Raw genomic sequence first — 24,989 nt, forward strand, 5'->3', positions numbered from 1 at the left:
AGAAAACACAAAAGGTCGCACCCCGCAGTGGAGTCGACAATCTGATCTATGCGAGGCAGGGGGTAAGGATCCTTAGGACATGCCTTGTTAAGGTCGGTGTAGTCGATGCACATCCGAAGCTTGCCGTTCGCCTTGGGAACGACCACCGGGTTCGCCAGCCACTCCGGATGGATGACCTCACGGATGAATCCGGCCTCCAGAAGTCGCGCCACCTCCTCGCGGATGAAGGCTTGACGTTCCGGGGCCTGCCGTCGCACTTTCTGCCGGACCGGCCTTGCGCCCGACCGCATGGCGAGACGGTGCTCAATCACCTCCCTGGGGACCCCGGGCATATCCGCCGGTCTCCATGCGAAGACGTCAGCATTTGCCCGCAGGAAGGAGACGAGCGCGTCTTCCTATTTGCCGTCCAGAAGACCACCGATCCGTGTGGTCTTGGACGGGCCGTCGCCCAGGGCGACCTCCTTGACCGGGACCTCATCGCATGTGATCATCTGCTGCCTCGGGGTGGCGGGGGCGGAGGCGCCAAGCCTCTCATCGCCACCCTCGGGCTTGGACGCGGCGGCGAGATGGTCTGCGCGCTGCTCCATGCAAGCAAGCGCGACTTTGAGGTCACCATGGACAGAGATGGGGCAACCGGGGCCCGGCATCTTCATCTGTAGGTAGGCGTAGTGGACCGCCGCCATGAACTTCACCAACGCAGGCCTCCCCAGGACCGCGTTGTAGGGCAGACTGAGGTCCGCCACATCGAAGTTCACCCGCTCCGTGCGGAAATTGGCGGATCCACCGAAGGTGACCGGCAGGTCGATGTGACCTAACGGCCATGTGTGCCCCGGCATCACACCGATAATCGGTTGAGACGGCCGGAGCACCATCCCCGGGGCCTTGATGGCGTCATAGGCCGCGGGGGAAAGGATGTTGAGGGCCGCTCCCCCATCAATGAGGACACGCCCCAACTTCACGTTGCAAACGGTGGGGGAAACCACCATCGCAATCTGCCCTCCCCGGGCAACGCACGGTGGGTGGTCGGTCTGGTCGAAGGTGAGGGCAACCTCCGACCACCGCGCCCGACGCGTCGCCTCATGAGTAGGGGCCGCGGCCAGAAGCTCTCGCTTCATAGCCTTGAAGCTCCGGCGAGAAACGTGAGCACACGCTCCCCCATCGACGGTGGCAATGGTGGCCCCAGGCTCTTGGAAACCTAGGTCCTCATCGCCATCATCGATGTCCTCGGCGGGGGCCTTCTGCTTGGCCTCACTTCGCCGATTACCGGAGGGAACCGCCGGGGACCTGCCCTCACGGCGCTCCTGCCTCCTCTCCTCCTCCCACTTCCTCGTTCGCTCTGCCAAACTTTTGACTGCGCGACAGTCCACGAGGTCGTGGAGGGAGGTGTTGTGGACGGTGCACCACTTGCCGGCTGGGCGCTCCCTGCTGGGAGCGCCGGCCTTTTTCTTTTTGTCGCTCGCAGGCCTGTCCTTTTGGGTGGCCCGCGAAGCGCCCTCGACGGCGAGGACATGACCCTCGTCGTCGAAATGGACTGACCTCTTCTTCCTCCTCCTGTCACGCCGCCCTGTCTGAGCGGCGGATCCGGGGGCGGCCGAAGCTGCCACACCGGAACCGGAGGGGTTCCAAGTCCAGGCCTCCTCCTTGCGAGCCACTCGGTCCGCGAGCTGAAAAAGCTCCGCGGTAGTCTGGGGCTCCTTGGAGGCGATCTTTTCGAGCATGCGGTTGTGCCGCACGCCCCCCCTGAACGCGTAGATTACCGCGTGTGCAGGGATGCATGGTATGGTGTTGCGGATTTGACAGAACCGCTGAATGTACGAGCGAAGTGACTCATCATCCCTTCGCTGTACTGCGTGTAAGTCCGCTTCTTCACCTGGGCGCGGATATGTGCCCTGAAAGTTCATGGTGAACTGTTGGCACAAATCCTCCCAGGAGTGGACTGACGCGGGTGGCAAGTTCATTAGCCAACCCCGCGCCTGCCCCTTCAGGGCCATGGGAAAGAAATTCGCCATGACCCTGTCGTCACCCCCGGCGGCCTCAATCCCGGTCGTGTAGACCTGGAGAAACTCGGCGGGGTTGACGCTGCCATCATATTTTTCGGCGATGGTGGGCCGGAACCTTGGGGGCCAACGGACATTCCGAAGACTCGCCACAAAGGCTCTACAGCCGACACCACCAACCGGGGGCACGGAGGGCTGATTCCCGCGTCCGTGTTGAGGTGACACTCTGGACGAGGAAGCGCCCTCCGTTGCGTGGGCAGCACTTCGGTCATTACGCCGGCGCTCGATGCTGGTGCGGGCGTCCGGCCCCCCACGCAGATCTTCCCGGATCGAAGGAGTCGACGAAGGAGTGGCGGCCGAATGGCGAACAGCGGCTGCCGCTCGTCGTGCCCTCCGTCTTGACGACGCGGAGCCGGTGGTAGCAGCACCAGAGGCCTTGGTGGCGGAGGACCGCCCACCAGCATCTAGGCGCTGCCGTGCCGTCATGACTAATTTGGCCACGTCGTCCAGCCATCGTTGGGCTGGAGACTCCGGGTCAGGACGACAGGCGGGTGACGTAAGAGCGCGCCCGCAGCTTGGAGCGCGCCCTGGGGCGTGCTGCCGTCGCCGTAGACGAGGAGGCGACGCTCCCCATCTCGCCGTTCTTCTCCATCGCCCGCGATCGGTGAAGTCGCGGATCTTTCGACCCTCTCAAGCGCCTCCCCCCGCTTAGGACTTTGGCGTGGAGGGGGCGGTGGAGTACGAGCTCGACGGCGTGGGTTCGGCTCCCCGTCGTCGCCACTCACACTCGGAGAGAGGTCATGCGCCTTTGCTTGCTCGGCCATCAGGCTGAACAGGAAAAGCTTGGCGCACACGGAAGAGTGCGAGAGCTCAGAAGACACACGCTGAGCCCCCTACCTGGCGCGCCAGATGACGGAGCTTGTGGCTCCTCACCGGGAGACCGCGCAGGCCCCCCTTTGCCGGTTCGGCCGGGGACTCTGGGTGAAATTCTAAGCTCTTGATGTGTGGAAGGATTGCGACAATCGAAAGAGCACAAGACACGGGCGATGTATACAGGTTCGGGCCGCTGAGAAGCGTAATACCCTACTCCTGTGTTTTTGGTGGATCTGTGTCTGAAGGAGCTACAAAGTATGAGCCAGCCTCTCCCTTGTTCTGGGTTCCGAATCCCGGAAAGTCCAGTCCAGTCCAGTCCAGTCCCCCCTCTAAGTGGGCAAGGTCCTCCTTTTATATCTTAAGGGGATACCACATGCACCATCTCCCTCTTTTCTGTGGGGACTTACCCTCCCTTTTCATAAATGGACGGAGATTTGTATAGTTGCCGTCCGAATGACCTTCTGATAAGACGGCCCATACCTACCTCCACTTCCGCCGGAAGCAGGTGCGACGTGGGATTATGGCTGTCTGCTGACGACATGACCAGTGTCAGACTGGTCACAAATCGCTCATTCTTGTCCACCACGTGTCAGTTTAGCAATCTACATGTTGGCCCTTCTTCACACAACATCTTGCCTGTAATGGTTAGGATGAAGCCTGGCATATATCTAACCAGGACTAACGTGCCATCTCTGGGAGGTAACACGCTAGCTCCAGCTGGGGACGAGCGCCTAGAAGCCCTCGTCCTGACGGGATGGGGCGAGGCGTGCGTCAGATCGCCTGTCGCCACCTAACCCGCGATCTGACCGGTCTGTGACTGGTCACAGACCGGATAAACGAGTGCACTGCACTGCGTTACATGCGGCGTGACACGCTCAGCCAAACCGCAATAAATGTGGTTAGGTGAGCCCCGCTGTGCTCACCTAACCCATACACGCGGAGAAAAAACCCACGAGGGGTCGGGGCGCCTCGGCCCTCGGGGCCGAGGCGGGTGCGGTCCGACCCCCTCGGGGGGACTAAGAGGAGGTCGAACACATCACCCTCGGGCCCGACGTCCCCCGAGGGTGCCAGGCCACGTGGGCGATTGCGTCTGCCTCAAACCTCTAGTCATGATACTCCTGATCCCATGTCACCGACAGCTACAGTAACCCATATGTGCTAATCACGAATTAATTAGGCTTAATAAATTCGTCTCACGGTTTTCAGGTGAGTTATGAAATTAATTTTTTCATTCGTGTCCGAAAACCCCTTCCGATATATGGTCAAATGTCCGATGTGACACTCAAAAATTTTCTTTTCGTGAACTAAACACACCCTAACTATTTTCGCTTAAATTGGGTGTCATGCATCCACTGACACAAAAGCTTTCAAAATCAACTAGCTATGCTACTGCTAGATTAACCCAGTTACAAAAATTTTCATGATCCAAAAGTAGATCATCGTCTGCTTCCAAAATCAGCACGATGCCTTCTAAGTTCTATTGACCTCTTCAAATGAACTTTTAAGATAAGATGACATCTTCAACATTAATAGAACCCTAGGGAAAAAAAGATAATATCCAAATTAATTGCGTGTGATGTGCGGCAGTAGGAGGTAAAGTATGCTTCCCATGGTAGAATTGGCGCCAATTCTTACTTCCCTCTCAGACTTTTCCCTCCAAAACACATCTGCTCGAGTCAGAGAGTAGTTGAATAGCTGGGGGGAAATTAAACAACGAATCTAAACCATCCCTTGTGTGCTGGATGGTTGGATGATGGATACTGCTAAAGTTACAGTCACAGTAGTGACTGCACCTGATCCGAATCCCATATAAATATACACAATAGACATAAAAAAGATAAGAATACCCTTACTGTCCTTCACAGTCTCGGGATCACCGTCTTGATGTGAAATTGAGAGTGTGGGAAGAAGAGAGGGTAAGGGAAGGCGAGATGGACCTATTGCCGCCAGTTGGCAAATGGCAGCAACCGCAAGTTACATTTGTATTGTGAGCACCTGCCACAGAATCTGAAGTCTGAACTCGATCTACGTAGGGAGAAATAAAATAAACAAATTAAAGTCAGTTATAAATAGTACCAACACCTTCTCTAGATCACACAATAAATTAAACTTCTAGACTTTGAATCACTCAGAAAGGTTACGGCAGTTTTTAATAGAATCTTGCTATACGTATGACCGAGCCATTCGACTCACTGAGCTTGTTTCTTGTCATCTGGACCCAAACAAGTAGTATTTATGCCTATATATACACTAACCGGATATAAGTTATAGTATGAGTTGGACCGACGCAGATTTAGTGACATTCCCCCGTGACATTCTCGGTGACAGGAGTCCCACACGTTAGTGACTCAATGTCACGGGAATGTCACCGGAGCAATGTCACCGAATCCCAATCCAAGTTGGAAGCATAGCAATTTCGTTTTTAATACGCCCAGTGAAATTTGCTGTCTAGAGACTCGTCCAAAATTTTCTACTAATACCATTTTTTTTCAGCAACTTGTCCGTAGAACCAACCATTGGCCAAATGGCCATAGATGAGATCGCCTAGGCGCCTACAAGGAAACGACGGGTCAGGTTGGACGAGAGCGCAGTGCCGTGAGTGAGACGCCCGCCGCGCGAGCGGACGAACATGGCGGCGGCAGCGGCGGCGGCGCACGTGCTCGTCTTCCCGGCGCCCGGGCAGGGCCACATCAACTGCATGATGCACTTCGCCACCGGCCTCGTCGGCGCCGGTCTTCACGTCACCTTCCTCCACACCGACCACAGCCTCCGCCGCCTCGGTGGCGCCGCGGCCGCCGGCGGCGCCGACTCGCCGCGGCTCCGGTTCATGTCCATCCCCGACGGCCTCCCCGACGACCACCCGCGCGCCGTCGGCGACATCGTGGAGCTCCTCGAGTCGCTGCGGACCAACGGCAGCGTCCCGTACCGCTCCTTGCTCGCTTCGCTCGTACGCGCAGGGGACGACGGCGCCTCCTCCGGCGGCTTCCCTCCGGTGACCTGCGTCGTCGCCGACGGCAGCATGCCGTTCGCCGCCGACGTCGCCGAGGAGATCGGCGTCCCGTCGCTGGTCTTCCGCACGGCCAGCGCGTGCAGCGTACTGGCCTACTTGTCAGTCGACAGGCTGTTCGAGCTCGGTGAGGTCGTCCTGTTCCCGGCCGACGGCGACCTCGACGAGCCGGTGCGCGGCGTTCCGGGCATGGAGAGCTTCCTGCGCCGGCGAGATCTTCCTGGCAACTTCCGGAACTGCACCGAGGACCAGAACGACCCCATCGTGCAGATGCTCATCGAGGTCACCGCGCACAGCCGCGGGGCGCGGGCGGTCGTGCTCAACACGGCCGCGTCCATGGAGGGGCCAGCGCTCGCGCACGTCGCGCCGCGCATGCGCGACGTCTTCGCCATCGGCCCTCTCCACGCCATGTTCCCGGTGCCGGCGGCCGCGGGCAGCCTGTGGCGCGCGGACGACGGCTGCGTGGCGTGGCTCGACGGGCAGCCGGACCGATCAGTCGTGTACGTGAGCCTAGGCAGCTTCGCCGTCATCTCGCTGGAGCAGTTCACGGAGTTCCTCCACGGGCTCGTCGCCGCCGGCTACCCATTCCTCTGGGTGCTCCGGCCGGACATGGTCGGGGCGAGTCAGAGCGCCGGCGCCCTCCGCGAAGCCGTCGCGGCGGCGGAGAAGAACAACAAGGCGCGCGTCGTGGGGTGGGCGCCGCAGCGGGACGTGCTGCGCCACCGCGCCGTGGGGTGCTTCCTGACGCACGCCGGGTGGAACTCGACGCTGGAGGCCGCCGGCGAGGGCGTGCCGACGGTGTGCTGGCCGTTCTTCGCCGACCAGCAGATCAACAGCCGGTTCGTCGGCGCCGTGTGGGGGACGGGGCTGGACATGAAGGACGTGTGCGACGCCGCCGTCGTGGAGAGGATGGTGAGGGAGGCGATGGAGTCCGGCGAGATCAGGGCGTCGGCGCAGGCGCTGGCGCGCGAGGTGAGGCAGGACGTCGCCGATGGCGGCTCGTCGGCGGCGGAGTTCGAGCGGCTCGTCGGGTTCATCAAGGAGCTCAGCAATCAGCATGATGGACAGTTCATACAAGCTTAACTCGAGCTATTCAATCTCCGAGTGATGATATTTTAAAGAAAAACACTTTCCCAACTATAGTATTGTTGTTGTGGCACTGACATGCCACCGTGTGCAGTCAATTGGTCATAGTTCCCTCTTTTCTCTAACAAAATTTACAAATTCAATTCTTTCATTGTTTGCGTTTCACCTCAATTTTCCTTTTGTCCCATTTTCATCCCTCACTTGTTGTATCGTCGATAATGGGCCAACTCGACTCGTTTGAGCTCACAATCGTCTTAGCAAGAAAACCAGGAAAAAACAAGTTGTTCGTGTTATACTTTGCGAATTATGAACTGATGAGAATGTAAATCATTTCCAACTGTCTTCAATGGGTGCTAGGCTTCTAAAAAAATTATGAATATACTTATTTTTTAATAATTTATGTTTATATACCTGCACGGGAAGAATTTTCATAAATATACCCGTCCCACGGGGTAAGGACGAGAGACTAAATGTTAGTTGCAGCAAAAAACACGGGACCGACGATCACACGGGATGGTCACGCGGTACTGTAGAATTGTCGCGCGACACCGCGGCGGTCCCCCGGCTCAAAAACGCGCCACCGTGGTGGCCAACGGTAGCGCACGGCACCGAGACGGTCCCGTGGCTCAAAAACGTGACACCAACACGGTCCCGCAATTCCATTGCACGGAACCAGCTCTGTGAACAGTAGCAAAGTCGGTGTCTCTATTGTGCTAAACAGTGTCAAACAGCATTATATATGCCCACCCTACGCATGCCACGGCCGGTGCCGCGCGACCATCCCGCGAGACCGTTGGTTCCGCGATTTTGCGTTGCGGCATACATTCGGTCTCGTGTTTTCACCCTGTGGGATAGATATATTTATGCAAAGTCTTACCGTGCAAGTATATACGTAAAGTTATTAAAAATAATAAGTATATTCGCAATTCTTTTTCCTAGGCTGCTAGCTACCCTTCATCCTTCATTCCTGCAACTGCCTTTCCGCTTGTCGTCGTGCCAAGTTCCTGGATTAACCGGTTTAACCCTATATATGATTAATGGCAAATAAAGAAGGGTTAATTGGATCCATGCCATTACAATTGTGTCAAATTAGAGAAATTCCATTACAAATCACCTATTTCGAAGCGTGCCATCCGTATTGATGTGAATCTTGATCCATGCCATAATTTGGTCGTCTCCCGTGTTTGGACGCGTAGTATCGGATACGTATATCCGTATGGACAGAAATGCCCCTTTCAGACACGCTCTAAATCTGGCCTGTTTCAGCTCGACCCGTTGGCTTGCTCACTCTATTCCCAGTCGAAACCCTAGCCCCATCCATTCCCCACTCCATTCCTCCCTATTCGCGCTCCAGATCTGGCTGGCGGCGGCATTTGTGGCGGCGGTGAAGGCGAGGATTCAAGCGGGAGAGATGCGCCGCTAGTAGGCCTTGGCAGAGGAAGTGTGATGGCGACAACCACCCCCCCGCGGACCCCTGGGCGAGATGGCGAGGAGATGGATGTAGGCAAATCCAATCCAACAATCTGTTCGAGGCCGTGAGTATCCCTAACCCTAAATCAATTGAAAGCTGTAATGTTGGGAGGCAAAGCATCTTTTTTCTGCATCATGCATCTTTGGCTTGCATTATTCTTCATGTGTGGTGATTTGTTTGGTAGGAACTGGTTTTCGGTAGACGTTAGGGTTCAAGGCTATGTGACAATAGATGCTGCTGGTAGGAAAATTTACACAAAAGGGTCAACTCATCAATGGGTTGTGGAATCAGATAGCTTTAACATTGAGTTTGTGTTGAGTAGCCTAAGTGTTGAGTTAACTTGTTGCCCAAATTAGTCTCCTGCCATATGGTATTTTCATAAGTTAATTGGTGAGGATGTGAGACTGTTGGAGGATGGCCAGATTCCAGAGTTGTTTGAAATGTATGTAGAAGAGAGCCACTTTGAGCTTATTGTATCCATCCTGGATGCTGCAAAGGGTGTGCCATTTGCTATAAATGCTTTAAATCCTATATGTGTGGTGCCTCCTGAAATCCCTGCTGAAATCCATCCTGAAATCCCTCCTCAATTCCCTGCTGACATCCCTCATGAAATCCCTGCTGACATCCCTACTGTTGGAGGTTCTGACCATCCTACAACAGAGGAAGCAGAAGTTAGAGAGGCAGATATCTTTGACAATGAAGAGGAGTATATTGGTGTTGATGATGAGCACATATATGTTCCTGCATCTAAACAGCAAGGTCAACCTGGATCTGAACCTCAGGGGGCTGCAGCTACTGCTCAGAGTGGAGAGAATGGTGCTAGTGCTAGTGCTATGGCAGCTCCTGAGGCACAGATTACAGATCATGATCCTCAGATTTATAACATCATTCATGACCCTGAGAATCCAAACATTGTCAAAGATGCTTTGTTCCCTGACATGATAGCTCTCAGAAAAGCTGTAAGGCATTATGCCATCGTGAAAGGTTTTGAATTTGCTAAAGGTTCGGTGAAGCCAGATCCTACAAGGTTTATTGCAAAATGTGCAGCTGATGGTTGCCCTTGGCATATATACATGCATCTCTGATTGAGGATAAGAAGACTGCAAAGGTGAATTCTTCACAAATTTCCTTTGTTTTCTTGTTCAGATGATGTTTACTTATGTGTTGCACTACTTGTCATGCAGATTAAGGTTCTTCCATTTGAGCACACTTGTTCTTCTACAAAGCTACATGAAGGGAAGATGGCTACTCAAGGCTGGTGTGCAAACAGGCTACATGATTGGCTCAAGACCAATCCTGGCAAGGGACCAACTGATTGTAGGAAGAAGCTTGAAGAAAAATACGAGATCAAGCTGAAATACTCCAAAGCATGGTCTGGTATGAAGAAGGCAATTGACCAGATCCATGGTACATATGAAGAAAGCTTCCAGCTTCTTTTCAACTGGAAGGCTGCACTGCAGAACAAGTCACCAGGTACAATTGTAGAGATTGAGTTGCAGAAAGTAGGCAAGAAGATGTGCTTTAAGAGAATTTTTGTTGCATTGAAACCTTGCATAGATGGATTTTTGGCTGGATGTAGACCTTACATAGGTGTAGATGCAACTAGATTAACTGGTAAATACACTGGACAGCTAGCTTCAGCCACTGCTGTAGATGGACATAACTGGTTGTATTATGTAGCATATGCTGTGTTTGACTCAGAAACAGATGATAATTGGCTTTGGTTTATGCAACAACTAAATAAGGCCATAGGAGACACAGAGGGTTTAGTTATTTCTACAGATGCATGTAAGGGTTTAGACAAAGCATGTAAGGCTTTCAAGAAGGTAGAGCATAGAGAATGCATGAGGCATCTCTATGCTAATTTCATGAAGAAGTACCAAGGGCCAGTGTTCACTGATCATCTGTATCCAGCTGCTAGATGCTATACTGAGGATAAGTTTCAGTGGCATTTGAAGCATATATGGGATGTCAGGCCTGATGCAATAGAGTTCCTAGAGAAACACCACTCAAGGATTTGGTATAGATGTGGATTTTCAGAACTTAGCAAGTGTGATTACCTGACAAATAATGTTTCAGAGAGTTTCAACAACCAGATCAAGGGCTTAAAAGGTTTGCTCTTACATGAGTTGGTTGATTCCATCAGAGAAATGATCATGGAGAAATTTGCACTTAGAAGAGATTGTGCCAGCAAGATGGATGATGAAATCCTGCCAAGTGTCATGAAGGAGCTAAACACTGCAACTAGTAATTTGAAGGTGGTTAAGGTGGCCAGAAGTGACCATGGGTTTGCTGAAGTCACAATGGTTGAGAGTGATAACAGCACCCAGAGGCACATTGTGGACTTGGACAACCAAAATTGTTCTTGTAGGGTATGGCAGGTCACTGGAAAACCTTGCAAGCATGCATTGGCTTGGATATGCAGCAACAGGGGCAAGATTCAGGACTTTGTGCATCCATATTACAGTGTCCAGTACTTTAGAGCAGCTTATGCAGGGAGGATTCAACCCATGACTGATAGGTCACAATGGCCTTCAGTTGATCTTGAGTTCAAAGTGCATCCTCCAAGACTAAGAAGAGGAGCTGGCAGGCCTAGAGTGCAAAGGATAAGGGGCTGTCTTGAGCCTGGGAGAAAGAAGGTGAAATGCAAGAGATGCAACCAGTTTGAGCACTTTGAGAAAACATGCAAACTGGCTGAACCACTATGTGAAGATGACATGGCTACTGAAGAAACACCCAGGAAAAGGTATGTACTGAACCCTTCCATTTTGATCTCTGATTTGATCCATGACTTCAGTACTTTTAACTATTGTTGAATCATGTTTCTTCTTTTCACTTGCAGGAGGAGGCCATCTAATGTGAATGCTGAAGCTAGCTCATCAGCACCAAATAAGAAGAAACATGAAACTCCAAAGAAGAAGCGAACACCACAAAAGAGGAGAGTTCTTGCTTCTTCCAGTGCTCCACCAAGAACTGCTCCTAGAAGGCTATCAGATTGGTTTGAAGGGTCTCAACCAACCAACCCAGCTTGATGTTCACCTAGCTGATTACTGGGATTTCTTTTGTAATATATGATGTCCCAAGAATTGCTGGTATTTGTGATGTGAATGCCTGTGTAAGTTAGCATCACAGAAGTGGGTTCCCTTTTGTAATATATTATGTGATGTAATGCCTAAGACACACCTATGTTGTGATGACTGGCAGACCTGTTTATTTTGTGATGTAGTACTGAAATGGCACTAAGACCTGCTTATTATGTATTCTGAGTTTGGCTGCAATGATGAATGTGAAGTTGGCTGCAATGATGAATGAATTTGCTCCATATATGTGACATTCTCAGATTTGTGTCGATTCGCTTGAAATACCAGATATGTAATGAATGAAATTGCTCCTTACATGTGCCATTAGATAAATTTGTGTTGGTCCATATATGACCTTATATTCATGAACTTGCTCGACATATGTGATTTGTGTTGGTCTGCTGGAAATTAGATAAATTTGTGTTTCTCTACTGGAAAACCCAGAAAATACCAGCAAATTTGTTGTTTTACTGCTAACATTCTCACATTGCCAAGTTTTGATAGTTTTTAGTTGAACTGAAATTTGGACATGAAAATCATGTTTGCTCACATATGCTGCTGAAAATCATGTATGAAAATCATGTCTCATAAGTCCCATTTTATCAGCTTTGCTCACATTTGCTAAAAATCTACAACTACAAATGCACGGGCCAATTACAAATGCACAATTACTCACATTTGCTCAAACTGAAACTAGGATTCATTACACAAGTCATTTACAATTACATATTGCACATTCACAGTAATTAACTATCCAAGATAGTTCTTCCCTACAACTACTGACACACAAAGAACACAGATAAACATTAGCATATACAGAACCCATTGGAGCATGGCCTTCTCTGATTCCATCTTGTGCTTCATCTCTGCAACCTCCCTCTTTGACTGATTCAACTCATCTCTATAGAGCTGCAATTGCGCCTCTTTTGCTTCCAAGATACTACACAACTCGATGTTGCGACCCTGCACATCTAACAACTGCCACCGCAACTCGTCACATGTCTCCCATAGGCTATCAAACTCGCCGGCGTGGCAGTATGCCACTATCTCCTCGACATACTCCCTGAGGAGATCCTCCCAGATCCATAAATAGCATCGTGCACCCTGCTGCTTGAAAGGGAAGGAAAGGGGATTGGGAAAGAAATCAAAGAAATGCAACTCAAAATTTGTCGTGGCCAAAGATTCACCTCTCCGCCGCATTGCAGCCATCGCCGGCCAGGATTCCTGACAGTCGTCGATGTGCCTGAAGCTGCCGGCCACCCGCAAGCACACTTCAGCTCGGGGATGTCGCACGCTGCTGCCCGGGACCGCTCCTCTCTACACCTGCTCGACCGAGAAAGGGTTCTCGATTGGGCGTCCATCGCAGTCACTCCCACGGTCGCCCAGAGATGCCGAGGGACTCACCGTCGCCGCCGCCGCCACCGCTGGCTAGGGTTTATGCCGCCGTCGATAGAATGGTTTGGGGACAGCGGAGGAGTGGTTTCTCGTGGTCGAGCCCAACCAAGTCGCCGATGTAACCATGTATGCAGGGGCATTTGCGACCATACGGAACTACACACCGGTCAAAATGAGTCAAAGCGAGCCTACGTCGTACGGCATGGCATGGAGACTATTCTGCGCGTATATGGATGGCACGCTTCGAAATAGGCGATTTGTAATGGCATTTCTCTAATTTGACACAATTGTAATGGCATGGATCCAATTAACCCAATAAAGAACCGCTTTCAACCCTGTTCAATTAAACTCAACTTCAACAAACGTTTTCCAGCCTCATTATTTGATTTCAATATAAGTTACCCCCTTGACAACTTTTGATCTATTTGGTTTTATCTAAAACGAGAAAAAAGGATGACCCCTAAAATGAAACATGTTTCTTCTATAATACTCTCTCCATTTCATCTGTTTTATATTATAAGTTGTTTTGATTTTTTTTAAACATATTTAAGTTGTCAAGTTTATAAAAAAAATTAGCAACATCTCTAACGTCAAATTAGTTATATTAAATCCAACATTGAATATATGTTGATAATATATTTATTTTGTGTTGTAAATACTATTGTGTTTTTTTGGGTGAAATACTATTGTGTTTTTACTATAAACTTAATTAAACTTAAAAAAATAATTAAAAAAAGTCGAAGTGACTTACGTTATGGCACACATAGAGTAATTGTCGATGCGCACCGGCGCAGCGAACAGGTTGGTGGCCTTGTGGGATCTTGGTGCCCCTCCTAGGTTGGCAGTGGATTTGTTCGACCGAGCGGCTGCGCTTCCGGTGTACTCGTGTTTCCACTCTGGGCTTGGCTCAATCTCAGGTGCAGCGAAGTACAGTGCGCGGCACACTGTTTAACAGTTTAAAAAGAGTGAGTGTGGAAAATGCGAGAGGGAAGTTGGGAAGAGGCTCTTCCGAGCACAGCCTTAGCTAGCTGGTGATGGAGCGGACGCGACGGTGGCCGGGGCTCGTGAGCTAGGTCGCCGGGCAGGTGCGCGCGACACGAGGTCGAGCAGGTAAAACGCAAAAGGCTGTAGGCTTGGGCGGCTCGGTTTGGTGGGCTGGCGGGAAATTGGGGGAAAGACGGCCTGACCTGCTTGGTCGGTTGGGCAGGCTGGCTCTGGTGGCTGGGCCATAATGGCTTGGTTGCCGAGCTGGTATCTCCGTATCTTGTGGATGGGCCAACGGCGGCGTGGTGGAGGAGCTGGCCGGGACCGTGTGACGACGACGAGGATGACCTGGAGCCGTCAGCGGCGCTGTGGAGGGGCCGTCGGTAGCACGGCGGAGGAGGTGGTGGGATGGGGGGATGCGGGAGGGGCGGTGGAGTTGAGTTTGCAAGTGGGCAATGCGCGTGGCGGGTGGGTGAAGGAGTAGATGTCGGTGGTGAGGAGTAGTAGGAATCGGCTCAGTGGGGGGATCTAGAGTGGAGTGCGCGGCGGGGGACGATGGTGGTGGTTGCGGGTGGCGGCGACGAGTGGGCGGAGGTAGGGCCAGCCCTGGGCCTAGGTCGGTTGTGCGACCGCCTAGGGTTAAGGCTGACAGGGCGTGATTACCACCCCTTCCCCCCTCCCCCTGCGGGCAGCCTAGCCCAGTGAGCAAGCGCAGCCTAGGAAGGAGGGAGGCGCGGTTGCGTTGCTAGGCCAGGAGTGAGGGCGCTGCCAGGCCGCGACGCGCGTCTCCTCCGCTTTGTTTCTCCTTTTTTTTCGTGAGTCTTGCGCGACTCCTGACTGCACAACCTAACCGCGACACGACACGTCTACTCCTCTCTGATATTCCCTCCGCGCAGAGCAGACCGGGGAGGCACAAGCACTTCGCCGCCTCACCGAGTTGTCAGGCGGCGGGCGCCTGGCCGGCTGGCTGCCGGCACGTCGGGCCGGCCTCTAATCGCTGACGCCTCACGCCTCTTCCCATCTCCACTCTCCATTCTCTTTTAGCCCTAAGTCCTAGGAAAACTAAGGTGTTTTTTGTTCTTGTGTTATTTCTTCGATTTTTCTAAGAAATTTAGGTTAGCAACTTATTACTTATGGACTTAGGATTTTCTTGCTTTGCATCATTGCATGATTTTCCCACTCCAAAAGTTAGATTATTTAGGCTATAATTTTTATGGTTATTGTTGTATAATTTACTTTGCAATTTTACTATTTCTGGTGTTACAATGTTAAAATTTTATTTTCGGGTGCTCAGAACGGCTTGGCTATGTGCAGCATTGAGAAGAATATCTTAGAGAGCATTGATCTCCAAACTTTCATTAATGATTTCGCTTCGAGAAATGCGCGAAGAAACTCTTTTTATAAGGGATATAGGATATCTGTGGTCTCCTATTAAGCTATTCATACTACTTTGTTTCTATGGTGTTATTTTTGTTGTCAATTATACCATCGATATTATTTATCGAGAATAAATTGCTATATCAAACTGCTTGATTTATTGTTTACCATGTTAGAAATATTTATTTGTGTCACTATATGGTATATGCGTTTTATAGAACTCCTTATGGGCCTATAGTGTCAAGTTCGCCTAGGGCCTCCCAAATCTCCGGACCGGCCCTAGGCGGAGGAGTCATTTACGGAGGATGAAACCGTCCGCGCAATGCGCGATCTCTGTGGAGATGGTGATGGGTGCATTACGCGATGGGTTTGTGGTCCAGTCCGTTGGATATTACGCGTGCCTGTCATATACGTTTGTTGTGCCAGAAAACAAGAGCACCATTACTGATTTTTTTAAGGACTTGTTTAGTTGGGGAAAAATTTTAGGTTTGGTTATCACATCGGATATACAGACACACATTTGAAGTATTAAATGTAGTCTAATAACAAAACAAATTACAGATTCTGCCATGAAACCGCGAGACGAATTTAGTAAGCCTAATTAATCCATCATTAGCAAATGTTTACTATAGGACCAAATTGTCAAATCATGGTGTAATTAGGCTTAAAAGATTCATCTCGCAATTTACACGCAAACTGTATAATTGGTTTTTTTATTCCACATTTAATACTCCATGCATATGTCAAAACATTAGATGTGATGGGTGAAAAGTTTTTATTTTGGGAACTAAACAACGCCTAAGTAGCAGAGATTTATATGATAGCGTGCGAGAGGGTAAAAAAAGGCAATTTTTGTTACAAGACATCGCAGGAAGGCACTTTTGGGGTAAGACACTCTATAAATGTGGTTATTTGCCAGAAGACACTCCAATTCTTAATCTTAAAGATTGTAAGATGGCTGTTAGAATTGCTTGGTCTTGTCTTTCCTTTTTTTGACTGAACACTCAGAAGCCTATGCTATCCACTCTCTTCCTCTCCTCTCTCCTTGTCTAGGGTTCATCCCCACACGGTCGTCCTCTCTCCTCCCTTCCCCAAATATTCCCAAATCCACCCCAAGATTTCGTGGGCATTGCATTGGGCATCAATTTGTAAGGTAAACCCCCTCGAAAAACCCAAATTTGCTCAACCGGGCTTTCATTTCTCTTGTGTATTTTGGTTGAAACCATGGATTGATAAATTTGGCTCGAGATGCGGTGTGAATTAAGGAATGTGGGTAAGAATGTAATATTGTAGTTCAATCTTCATGTTGGTATGGACGATTCATATACGGTGTTGAGAATTTAGTTATAAGGTTGACCTCCTTCAAAAACCCTAATTTCCCTAATGTTTTACTTTGTATTTTGGTTGATTTGGTTCTAACCGTGATTTGGGGAATATGGCTCGGGATGTATTATCAATCGAGGAGTATATAATATGTACCTATATATTATATGGAGGAGAGACCAATTCGGTTGCATGATAGATTAGTTCTAGGATATGTTCTAGTATATATGTGATAATGCTTATTTGTAGTTTGGAGTTGAATAGATGGTTTGATGAAAAAACCGACTTATGTTAAATTTGTAGGTATAGTTGTTGGTTAATTGCAATTGATATAGCGATAAACATTTTTGCAATTTTAGGATATTAAGGAAGGGTGTTGTTAGCTATTCCCCTGAGCAGCTGCCAGCACCAGGTGTAAAGCGCCCTATGTGTTGGTGTGGGGATGAGTGTTGTTTTCAGCATAGTCATGACTAGGATACCTATGGCCAGAGGTACTGAATGTGCCGCAACTATGCATATAGCCCAGAGAAACCTAAGCATGTGCCTAAGGGAAAGGAGGGAAAGACAAAGATGGCAGTGAAGGTAAATTTGTTAATTTTCTATTGTTTCATCTTGAATATATGCAACTTTGTCGTGAAGATATAATTTGTGATGTAATGTATATGCACCTAAATCCCTCCTCCTCTTTGTGACTTTGTGGAGTGGATTGACAAGGAGATGGATGAGTTCCATACGAGTATGATTTGGCAATGGCGCGAGTGGAATGAAGAACGTGAGAAACGCCAATGCCAGCATGGGCAATGGAGAAGACTGAGAGGGAGAGGAGAGAAGAGTTGGAGCTAAGGGTGTTGGCAAGACACAAGAAGGAAGAACGCGCCGAATATCAGGCAAGAAAGTTGGCTAGGGCGCAGCGTGCAAAGGATGCGGGGTCGGAAGCGGCAAGGAAGGGCAAGTACCCTTGGTGCACCCAGTAGTGCAATGGAAGTTGTTACCGAAATTTCAATTCCTTAAGACATGTAATAGTGATACTTTGAGACGTTATCGCGTTGAACTATACGCGTGTAATAATGATACTTAATAGCCTTTTGCGTTGACAGTGTTGCGATTCATCGGAATCTTTACTCTAAGACATTGTATTCGGTTTGAATTCCCTAAGGCTTGTGATAGTGAAACTTTAGAACATTTCCCGTTGAAATATTCCGGTGATTCATAAGAGTATCCTATTTGACATAGTGGACAAGATCTTTTAATTAGAGATTTTTAGTGCTAGCTAGTAATATCATGTCTTTGTGTATATAGATAGGGTATTGTCACGCCCAGAAATTCCCGAATAGAATTCCAACCAGAATGTGCATTAAAACCCCTGTCCAGGACAGGCCAGACCAGGGTACACAAACGACAATATTGACATACAGATCCACGTCTTACAAACAAAAAGTTTTACATAAATACATCGGAAATTAAAGGGATGACTGAAACTAAGTCTTACTTGGATAGCAGCGGGCAACACCACTCCACAGGCATCCTCGACGGCACGGACGAAGTCTACTCCTCCGAGTAGCCACCATCTGACGCATACTCGAACTCTGGGGTTGGGAGATAGAGCAAGACTGAGTACTACCCACTGTACTCAGCAAGTCATACCGGAACGGAGGGTATGATGCAGAATATAACCAAAGACCCGTGTCCATTGCGCCAGGACCGATGACTAGCATATCTATAGACCTAGACTAGGTCCACATATACCCTTGTAACCATACTCTTTCGGTATCAATAAAACCAACAACTTGCTTGATAACTTAGGGTCATTATTCTAAGGAGTGAAGAGGGCCTAAACCTGCAGAAATATCTCTCTTCGTCTGATTGACATCTCCCTATAAAGAGACAACACACAAACAAGAGCCAGGAATACGTTTCTTATACTCCCTCCATTTCAGGTTATAAGACGTTTTGACTTTGGTCAAAGTCAAAGTACCTTAAGTTTGACTAAGTTTATAGAAAAAAGTAGTAACATTTTCAACCTAAGACAAATTTATTATGAAAATATAAATTTATTATTATAAATATTACTATATTTGTCTATAAACTTAGTCAAACTTGAAACAGTTTGACTTTGACCAAAGTCAAAACGTCTTACTCCCTCCATCTACTTTTGATAGTCATATTTTATCTTGGCACACAGACCAAGGATAAGTAATTATATTTATCATTCATTTAAATATGCTACTAGTTATTCGTCGTAAACAAGCGATTCATTAATATTTACATTTCTCGATACTCATGTAGCCAATCTTGTATGGAAGAATGGAGAGTCACGCATTAAATCTAATTAAGTCATTAAGAGGATAGGTTGTTGGATTGAAATATGACTATCAAAAATAAATTTTTTAGATTTAGAAATATGCCTATCAAAAGTAGATGGAGGGAGTATAACCTAAAACGGAGAGAGTAGCTTATTGTCAAATATTTATGGATGATGGCACTGTCCATATGAAAAATCATTAATTGGCTCAATCAGCTTTCCACATAAATCTATGTCCTAATACCAACGAACTGATCTTTTATGTGATGAGTTTGCTTCAGTTTCTTTGTTCTTGAATGCAGTAAAGTTTGGCCTTTTATCTTTCGGCAGAGCGAATTGAAAGTCATGCACAGCCAAAGATAATTTTGAATTTTGGCAAAGGTTAGGACAAGGAAAAACTGTATTATTTAATTTGAATTGTACACTTCGTCAAAAGTAATTCAACTATATATATCTGCCGTTCCAATAATGTTACAGAACTACGTAACATAACTGCAGTTTAATAATTACATTCTGTACAAGGTATATAGTCCTGTGGGTTTTTACCATTTTAATTAAAGTCCCTATATATATTGGCATTACCTGCCGTTCACAATTGTTATGGTTACATCGTTTATGCTACTAGGTGCAGTATTAGACAGCTCTCCATGTTTCACCCTTACATTAAAGAATGCTGGTTGTTTGGGCTCAGGTAGAATTTTCAACTCGCTTGAAAGCATCTTAACAACTGCGGACATGGTGGGACGATCAACCGCATTCTCTTGAACACATAAAAGTGCAACTTTCATACATTTCTTTATTTCCATCATTTGACCTTCACTTACTAATGATGGATCTACAAGTTCATGCCAACTTCCATCCTTCCATAGCTGCCATGCCTGCAACAAGTTTGATGTGATGAGCTATTGTGTGCAATTTCAGTGAATGAGAATTTTGAGCCATGAGCCAAGTTAAGGCGGGTTTCATAAAGCATATGCTATAATTTTTCAAAATGAAGACCGACTATCATAAAATTTTAACTATTATTGCACTCATGCATGCACAAACCGTGTAGTTCATACATATTCCCAGCAGTGTGCTCGATTATTGTGTATCTTTAAAATGAATATATTAGTCTCTTATACTAAATTTTTAAAAAAACTTACATAGCCAAGGAGGTTGAAGAAGTCCCCATATTGGTGAAACCCAGCGTTTCTTTTCCCACTAATAATCTCAAGAACCAGAACTCCAAAGCTAAAGACATCCGATTTCAGCGAGAAGCAACCCTCAGATGCATACTCAGGAGCCATATACCCACTGAAATCAAAACAAAATGCATGCACATGTTAAAACACCTCAGTCTGGATCCACCAAAATCATAATAAGAGATAAGTCTGTAGTACAACCCTCAAACGTTGGAATTGTCTTAAAAGACACCCCTTAACTATGTAACCGGATATTTTACACCCCTCGACATACTATCAAAACCAACCAAAATACCATGTGGGTTCAACACACAGCTTGGTTTTAATAATGGTTTTCATGATTTTGATATCGAAAAATATATGTTTTTTTTTCACTCACATTCAAATACTATTCACATATCATCCAAACTAGGAGACATAAGTAAAAAAAATTGTAATAATTAGCTGTAGCTTTTTGAGCAAAGGCCAGAATGTTATTCCATTATTAAAAAATACAAGTAAAAAAAAGAATTTGGATTTCAAAATCATGGAAACCACCATTAGAACTGGGTTATATTGCCCTTAGGTTGTACGTTGAGGGGTGTATGTGTTCGGTTTGGTAGAGTTAAGTAGTGTTTTTTAAGACAAACCAGATAGTTGAGGGAGTAAAATGAGCTTATCCCTAAATCACTTGGACTAGCTAAATAACAAATTTGAAAGGTGAATTAACTCTTACTAAGTGCCCACCACCCTTTTTGTATTTCTTTGGACATCATTTGAGTCAAATATCTTAGCTAACCCAAAGTCAGAGATTTTAGGATTCATGTCACGGTCTAGTAGAATATTGCTTGCTTTTAAGTCTCTATGTATGATGCATAACCGGGAGTGTTTGTGGAGATACAAAAGCCCTTGTGTTATTCCTTCTATTATGTTCAGGCGTGTTTTCCAGTTGAGCAATGCTGCTCTTTTCAGATCTGCATAGTGAAGTATAAGGATATATGTTACTATTTATTTGATGCTATATATATAGAAAATAACCACATTTTTTGAAAAACAATGTATAAGCATACCAAAGATGAAGAAGTCTAAACTCTTGTTTGGCATGTATTCATATATTAGTAAGTTCTCTTCTCCTTGAATGCAACATCCTCGAAGGTTTACTAAATTGGTATGTTGTAGCTTTGCAATAAGTTGAATTTCATTTTTGAACTCAACCAGGCCTTGACTTGAATGTGCAGCAAGTCGCTTAACTGCTACCTCAAGCCCATTGGGCAATTGGCCCTGCATTTTTTTTCAAACAAAGTTCAAGTAGTTCATACTTCAAGTAAACATGTATTGAAGATTTTTATGTGTGTGTATATATCTAATTTATTTTACCTTGTATACGGAGCCAAAACCTCCTTCTCCAAGTTTCTTATCTTCCGAGAAGTTGCTAGTAGCATCTTCTATCTGAGAGAAATCAAATAGCATAAACTCTGAATCGCTTTCTTCTAGTCTCCAAAGCTTTAATACTTCTTCTCTGGCCATTGTATCCTTTTTTCGCAACATTGATTTGTCTAAAGCAACAAATACGTTATTAAAAGGCTAATAACACAAGAGTAGTCTGTCAGAACTCAGAAACAATAATTATATTACAATTTAAAGATTTGATAAGTTGATTTCTATAACTCACGGTTTCTTAATCTCCTTATCCATGCAAAACAGAATATGACGACAGGGCAAAGTGCTATCAGTGGCACAAGCAAAGCAACTGTCAACACCTTCTTTCTCCCTGCAAGGAAATCTCATCTCCAAAAATAATTATACATTGCTCATAATTTTATTTTATATTCTCATTACACATGATGAAATAACTTCAATACCCCATTTGGTTGTGAGCGAGGGGAGTGGATACGGGCAGCGGCGTAATTTTTATCGTGTGGTGGGGCGTTGGCTTGGTTCGGCTCGGCTCGTGGCTGTCTGATTTTTTTAAACCGGCATCTATAGATTATCTAAAACTAGCACCTATAACACATGTTACTTTTACTTATCGTTATCGTAGTATACTTCTACAGCAACGCACGGGGTTTCACCTATAGTTGGCCATAAGGCCCGACAGCCCGGCCCAGGCACGGCATGGCCTGATCGCTGTCGGGCCCGTGCCGGCACGGCCCGGTTGTTGGGCCATGCCTGGGCCTATGCCTTGGCACGGTGGGCCGGACTGGCACGGCACAAACTTTAGGGAGGTGAAATAAACTTATTTTAAACCACCTATAAGACAAGGCACAAAGAATAGGGAGGATAAATAGACGTATTATTTGGCACGGCCCAAAGTGTAGGGACATTAAATAGACTTGTTTTAGTTATATATATGTCACAACCTAAAGAGGAGGGAGGGGAAACAAACTTATTTCAAAGAAAGCACAATGGACTATCCGTGCCTTCGGGCTGGTCCGGCACGGCCCGACCCTTATTGGGCCGTGCCTGGTCCACAGGTGGAGCACATGGGCCGGCCCGGCAAATCTTGGCCCGGGCAAGACCGGGACCAACTATAGTTTCACCTAGTATATATAGTATATATAAAAGGTGACTGTCCAAACATACCGGAACGTGTCTCCGTCACCGGCGGAGGCGGCGGTGGGCTCGATGGCGCCGTTGAGTTGATCTCCGACAGTGACCCGATCTTCAGCTTGGGCTCCCCGCCGTAGAACTTGTACGTGTCGTACCTGTAACCGCAACGGGCGCCGATGTTGCGCACGCCGGAGACCGAGCCGTTGAAGGTGGTGTTGCCGACGAGGTCCTGCAGGCACTGCCGGCAGTCGCCGCCGGACATGTCCGGCGTGCACTGCATCAGCGAGAACAGCGGCGGCGTGACGACGTCCATCCGCACCGTGGTGTACCACCTCACGGCGGCGGCCCCGCCGCCCGTGGAATTGTACGGCACGGCCCACTGCATCGTGTAGCTCAGGAGCGCCCTCACGAGGGTGACGAAGTCGGCGCCGCCGCCGCCACGCCGGGTGGAGCGATCGACGTCGTAGAGCCTCACCTGGGCCGGGTTGGCCGGAGAGGAGAGGAAGTCGTCGCCGGAGAAGTAGAGGAGGCAGGGGTCGTAGTAGACGGCCACCTCCTTGCTGTAGGGGCACACGCTCTGCGCGTCGCGGAAGGCGCGGGAGGCGCAGTCGGCGCACGACGACGACGAGGCGTTGGCGGAGGCGGTGTCGCCTCTGCAGAGGGTCAGGGCGAACACCCTGTCGGGCTCGGCGTCGCCGCCGCCGGCGGCGTCCTTGGCGAAGAGTGCGGGGGAGGAAGACGACGCGGTCGACGGGAGGGTCGCGGCGAGGGCCTGCAGGTTGGCCTGGTATTTGCTCCCGGCCGTGTAGTTGCCGCTGCTTCCGCAGTAGTGCTGCCATGGTGGGTCGCCGGATGCAATTGCAGCCAACGGAAGCAGCAGCATCACCAAGACCAGCGGCAGAACGGTCAAAATGGCCATTGCACAGTGACCGACACACTATATTACTCTAGTTTGGCACACATCGCGGCTGATATATAATACAGTTAGCCCATATTTATAGTGTGTCCACTGAAAATTATAGACCGCGTCAGCTACTTTGATCCATAATAAAAAAGAGGGAAGATGTGTGCCGGTGCTCTGTCGTCCAAACGGCGGTGAGGAAGGTGATACGTGTCCTACGATGTGACTTGTCCATAGATGGTAGAGGTTGGCAACGAAGAAAACCAGAACATCAAGAATAGGCCTGCAACAACGTGTCCCGATAGAGAGAGAAACGACAATGGCAAGCACTGTTGATGAACATGACCGGAGGAGTATACATCAAAACGCGTTACCGGATGAGGGGATTCCTTTTTCCTTGAACACGCAGGAAGAATGAAAGAGAGAGAAACAACGACTAACATAGTTTATTGTCTTCCCTACCCGAAACAAAAAAAACATATGAGGAGGGAAGGTGGGCGACGGTGCTCCAGTAATCAAACGGCGGTGAGTAAGGTAGCTAGACATGTCCCACAATGTGACTTATCCATAGATGGTGATCGGCAACGAAGAAAACCAGAACAACGGGAACACGACCAGCAACGGCATGGTCCCATAGAGAGAGAAACGGCAACGATGATCTCTTGTGGTGAACACAGCCGGGTGAGTACATCAAAACGTGTTCACGGACATAAGTTTTTTGTTTTCCTTGAACGCTCAAGAGGAAGGGAACATAGGGGAGAGGAGGGGCTCCAGGGAGTAGAGGGGCCATGGGAAAGCGGGAGCGAGTGCAATGAGAGGGAGGGAGGCAGGAGAGAAGGGGTGCCAAGGAGAAGAGGGGCTGTGGGAGAGGGGGAGCGCATGCAGCGAGGAAGAGATTTGGGGGGGGGGGAGAAGGAAGGGAGGCAAGAGAGGAGGGGCGCCAAGGAGAATAGGAGCCATGGGGGAGCAGGAGCATGTGCAGCAAGGGAGAGATGGGAGGTGCCGGTAGGGGGGGAGGCGAAGGCAGAAGTAGAGGCGCTTGGGAGGGAGGGGATCGGACGGACGAAAGAGAAGACGGAAGCTTTACGTACATAGATTAATTAGCGGAAAAAATCCGAATTACTCCCAAACTATCACAGTCAACCGAATTACCCCTAACTTAAATACCAAACATTTTACAGTCAACTATTCGAGCCAGACAAATAACCATTTGACTCCATCCATTCTTATTTTGGTCCTACGAGGCAGCAAGTAGTCAACAACTTTTTTAAAAAAGAATCGGTGGGACCAACCTATCAGATTCCCACCCCTCTCACTTCTCTCTATCCTAGCTTCCTCATTCCCCACCTTCTCTCTCCCTCTTCTCCCCTAGCTCAAGAGTGCGGTGGTGGCTGGCCCGTCAAGCTCGCCGGTTGTGCCTCCATCTCGTTAGCACAATAAGCACACTGCCATTGTGACACTCTCCCACACGAGCTCGCCC

General features: G+C 48.4%; 3 protein-coding genes across 5 annotated transcripts; 2 read left to right on the forward strand and 1 right to left on the reverse strand.

The window, feature by feature from the left end:
- Positions 1 to 5,348: 5,348 nt before the first annotated feature.
- On the forward strand, positions 5,349 to 7,114 carry LOC107281550 (myricetin 3-O-rhamnoside 1,2-glucosyltransferase UGT709G2). Its single transcript, XM_015790325.3, has one exon. The coding sequence runs from the start codon at positions 5,500 to 5,502 to the stop codon at positions 6,958 to 6,960; it is 1,461 nt and encodes a 486-aa protein (XP_015645811.1). The 5' UTR covers positions 5,349 to 5,499; the 3' UTR covers positions 6,961 to 7,114.
- A 1,126-nt stretch (positions 7,115 to 8,240) lies between these two features.
- LOC112939593 (uncharacterized) lies at positions 8,241 to 11,697 on the forward strand. Of its 3 annotated transcripts, none has more exons than XM_026026847.2 (4): positions 8,241 to 8,498; positions 8,619 to 9,542; positions 9,619 to 11,180; positions 11,277 to 11,697. In XM_026026847.2, the coding sequence occupies exons 3-4, from the start codon at positions 9,676 to 9,678 to the stop codon at positions 11,464 to 11,466; spliced, it is 1,695 nt and encodes a 564-aa protein (XP_025882632.1). In that variant the 5' UTR covers positions 8,241 to 8,498; positions 8,619 to 9,542; positions 9,619 to 9,675; the 3' UTR covers positions 11,467 to 11,697. The 3 variants fall into 3 exon arrangements, with proteins under 3 accessions (XP_025882632.1, XP_025882633.1, XP_066168917.1); XM_026026848.2 differs by having other exon boundaries at positions 9,482 to 9,542; XM_066312820.1 differs by having other exon boundaries at positions 8,241 to 9,542.
- A 7,657-nt stretch (positions 11,698 to 19,354) lies between these two features.
- On the reverse strand, positions 19,355 to 23,559 carry LOC107275913 (cysteine-rich receptor-like protein kinase 10). Its single transcript, XM_015790695.3, has 7 exons — positions 22,642 to 23,559; positions 21,731 to 21,829; positions 21,436 to 21,614; positions 21,129 to 21,339; positions 20,795 to 21,032; positions 20,041 to 20,191; positions 19,355 to 19,773 (listed from the first exon to the last, which is right to left on the reverse strand). The coding sequence occupies exons 1-7, from the start codon at positions 23,525 to 23,527 to the stop codon at positions 19,474 to 19,476; spliced, it is 2,064 nt and encodes a 687-aa protein (XP_015646181.1). The 5' UTR covers positions 23,528 to 23,559; the 3' UTR covers positions 19,355 to 19,473.
- Between the last annotated feature and the right edge of the window lie 1,430 nt (positions 23,560 to 24,989).

The sequence above is a fragment of the Oryza sativa genome, chromosome 7, assembly GCF_034140825.1.
Source record: "Oryza sativa Japonica Group chromosome 7, ASM3414082v1".
Lineage (NCBI taxonomy): Eukaryota > Viridiplantae > Streptophyta > Magnoliopsida > Poales > Poaceae > Oryza > Oryza sativa.

Excerpts from the sequence above, each read along its gene's own strand:
- LOC107281550 (XM_015790325.3), top strand. The coding sequence starts at position 5,500 with ATGGCGGCGGCAGCGGCGGCGGCGCACGTGCTCGTCTTCCCGGCGCCC.
- LOC112939593 (XM_066312820.1), top strand. The coding sequence starts at position 9,676 with ATGGCTACTCAAGGCTGGTGTGCAAACAGGCTACATGATTGGCTCAAG. Across the intron at positions 11,181-11,276 it reads GAAGAAACACCCAGGAAAAG|GAGGAGGCCATCTAATGTGA; the intron begins GTATGTACTGAA and ends TTTCACTTGCAG.
- LOC107275913 (XM_015790695.3), bottom strand. The coding sequence starts at position 23,527 with ATGGCCATTTTGACCGTTCTGCCGCTGGTCTTGGTGATGCTGCTGCTT. Across the intron at positions 21,615-21,730 it reads GATAAGGAGATTAAGAAACC|ACAAATCAATGTTGCGAAAA; the intron begins GTGAGTTATAGA and ends TTGTTGCTTTAG. Across the intron at positions 20,192-20,794 it reads AAAAGGGTGGTGGGCACTTA|TGGGTATATGGCTCCTGAGT; the intron begins GTAAGAGTTAAT and ends TTTTGATTTCAG.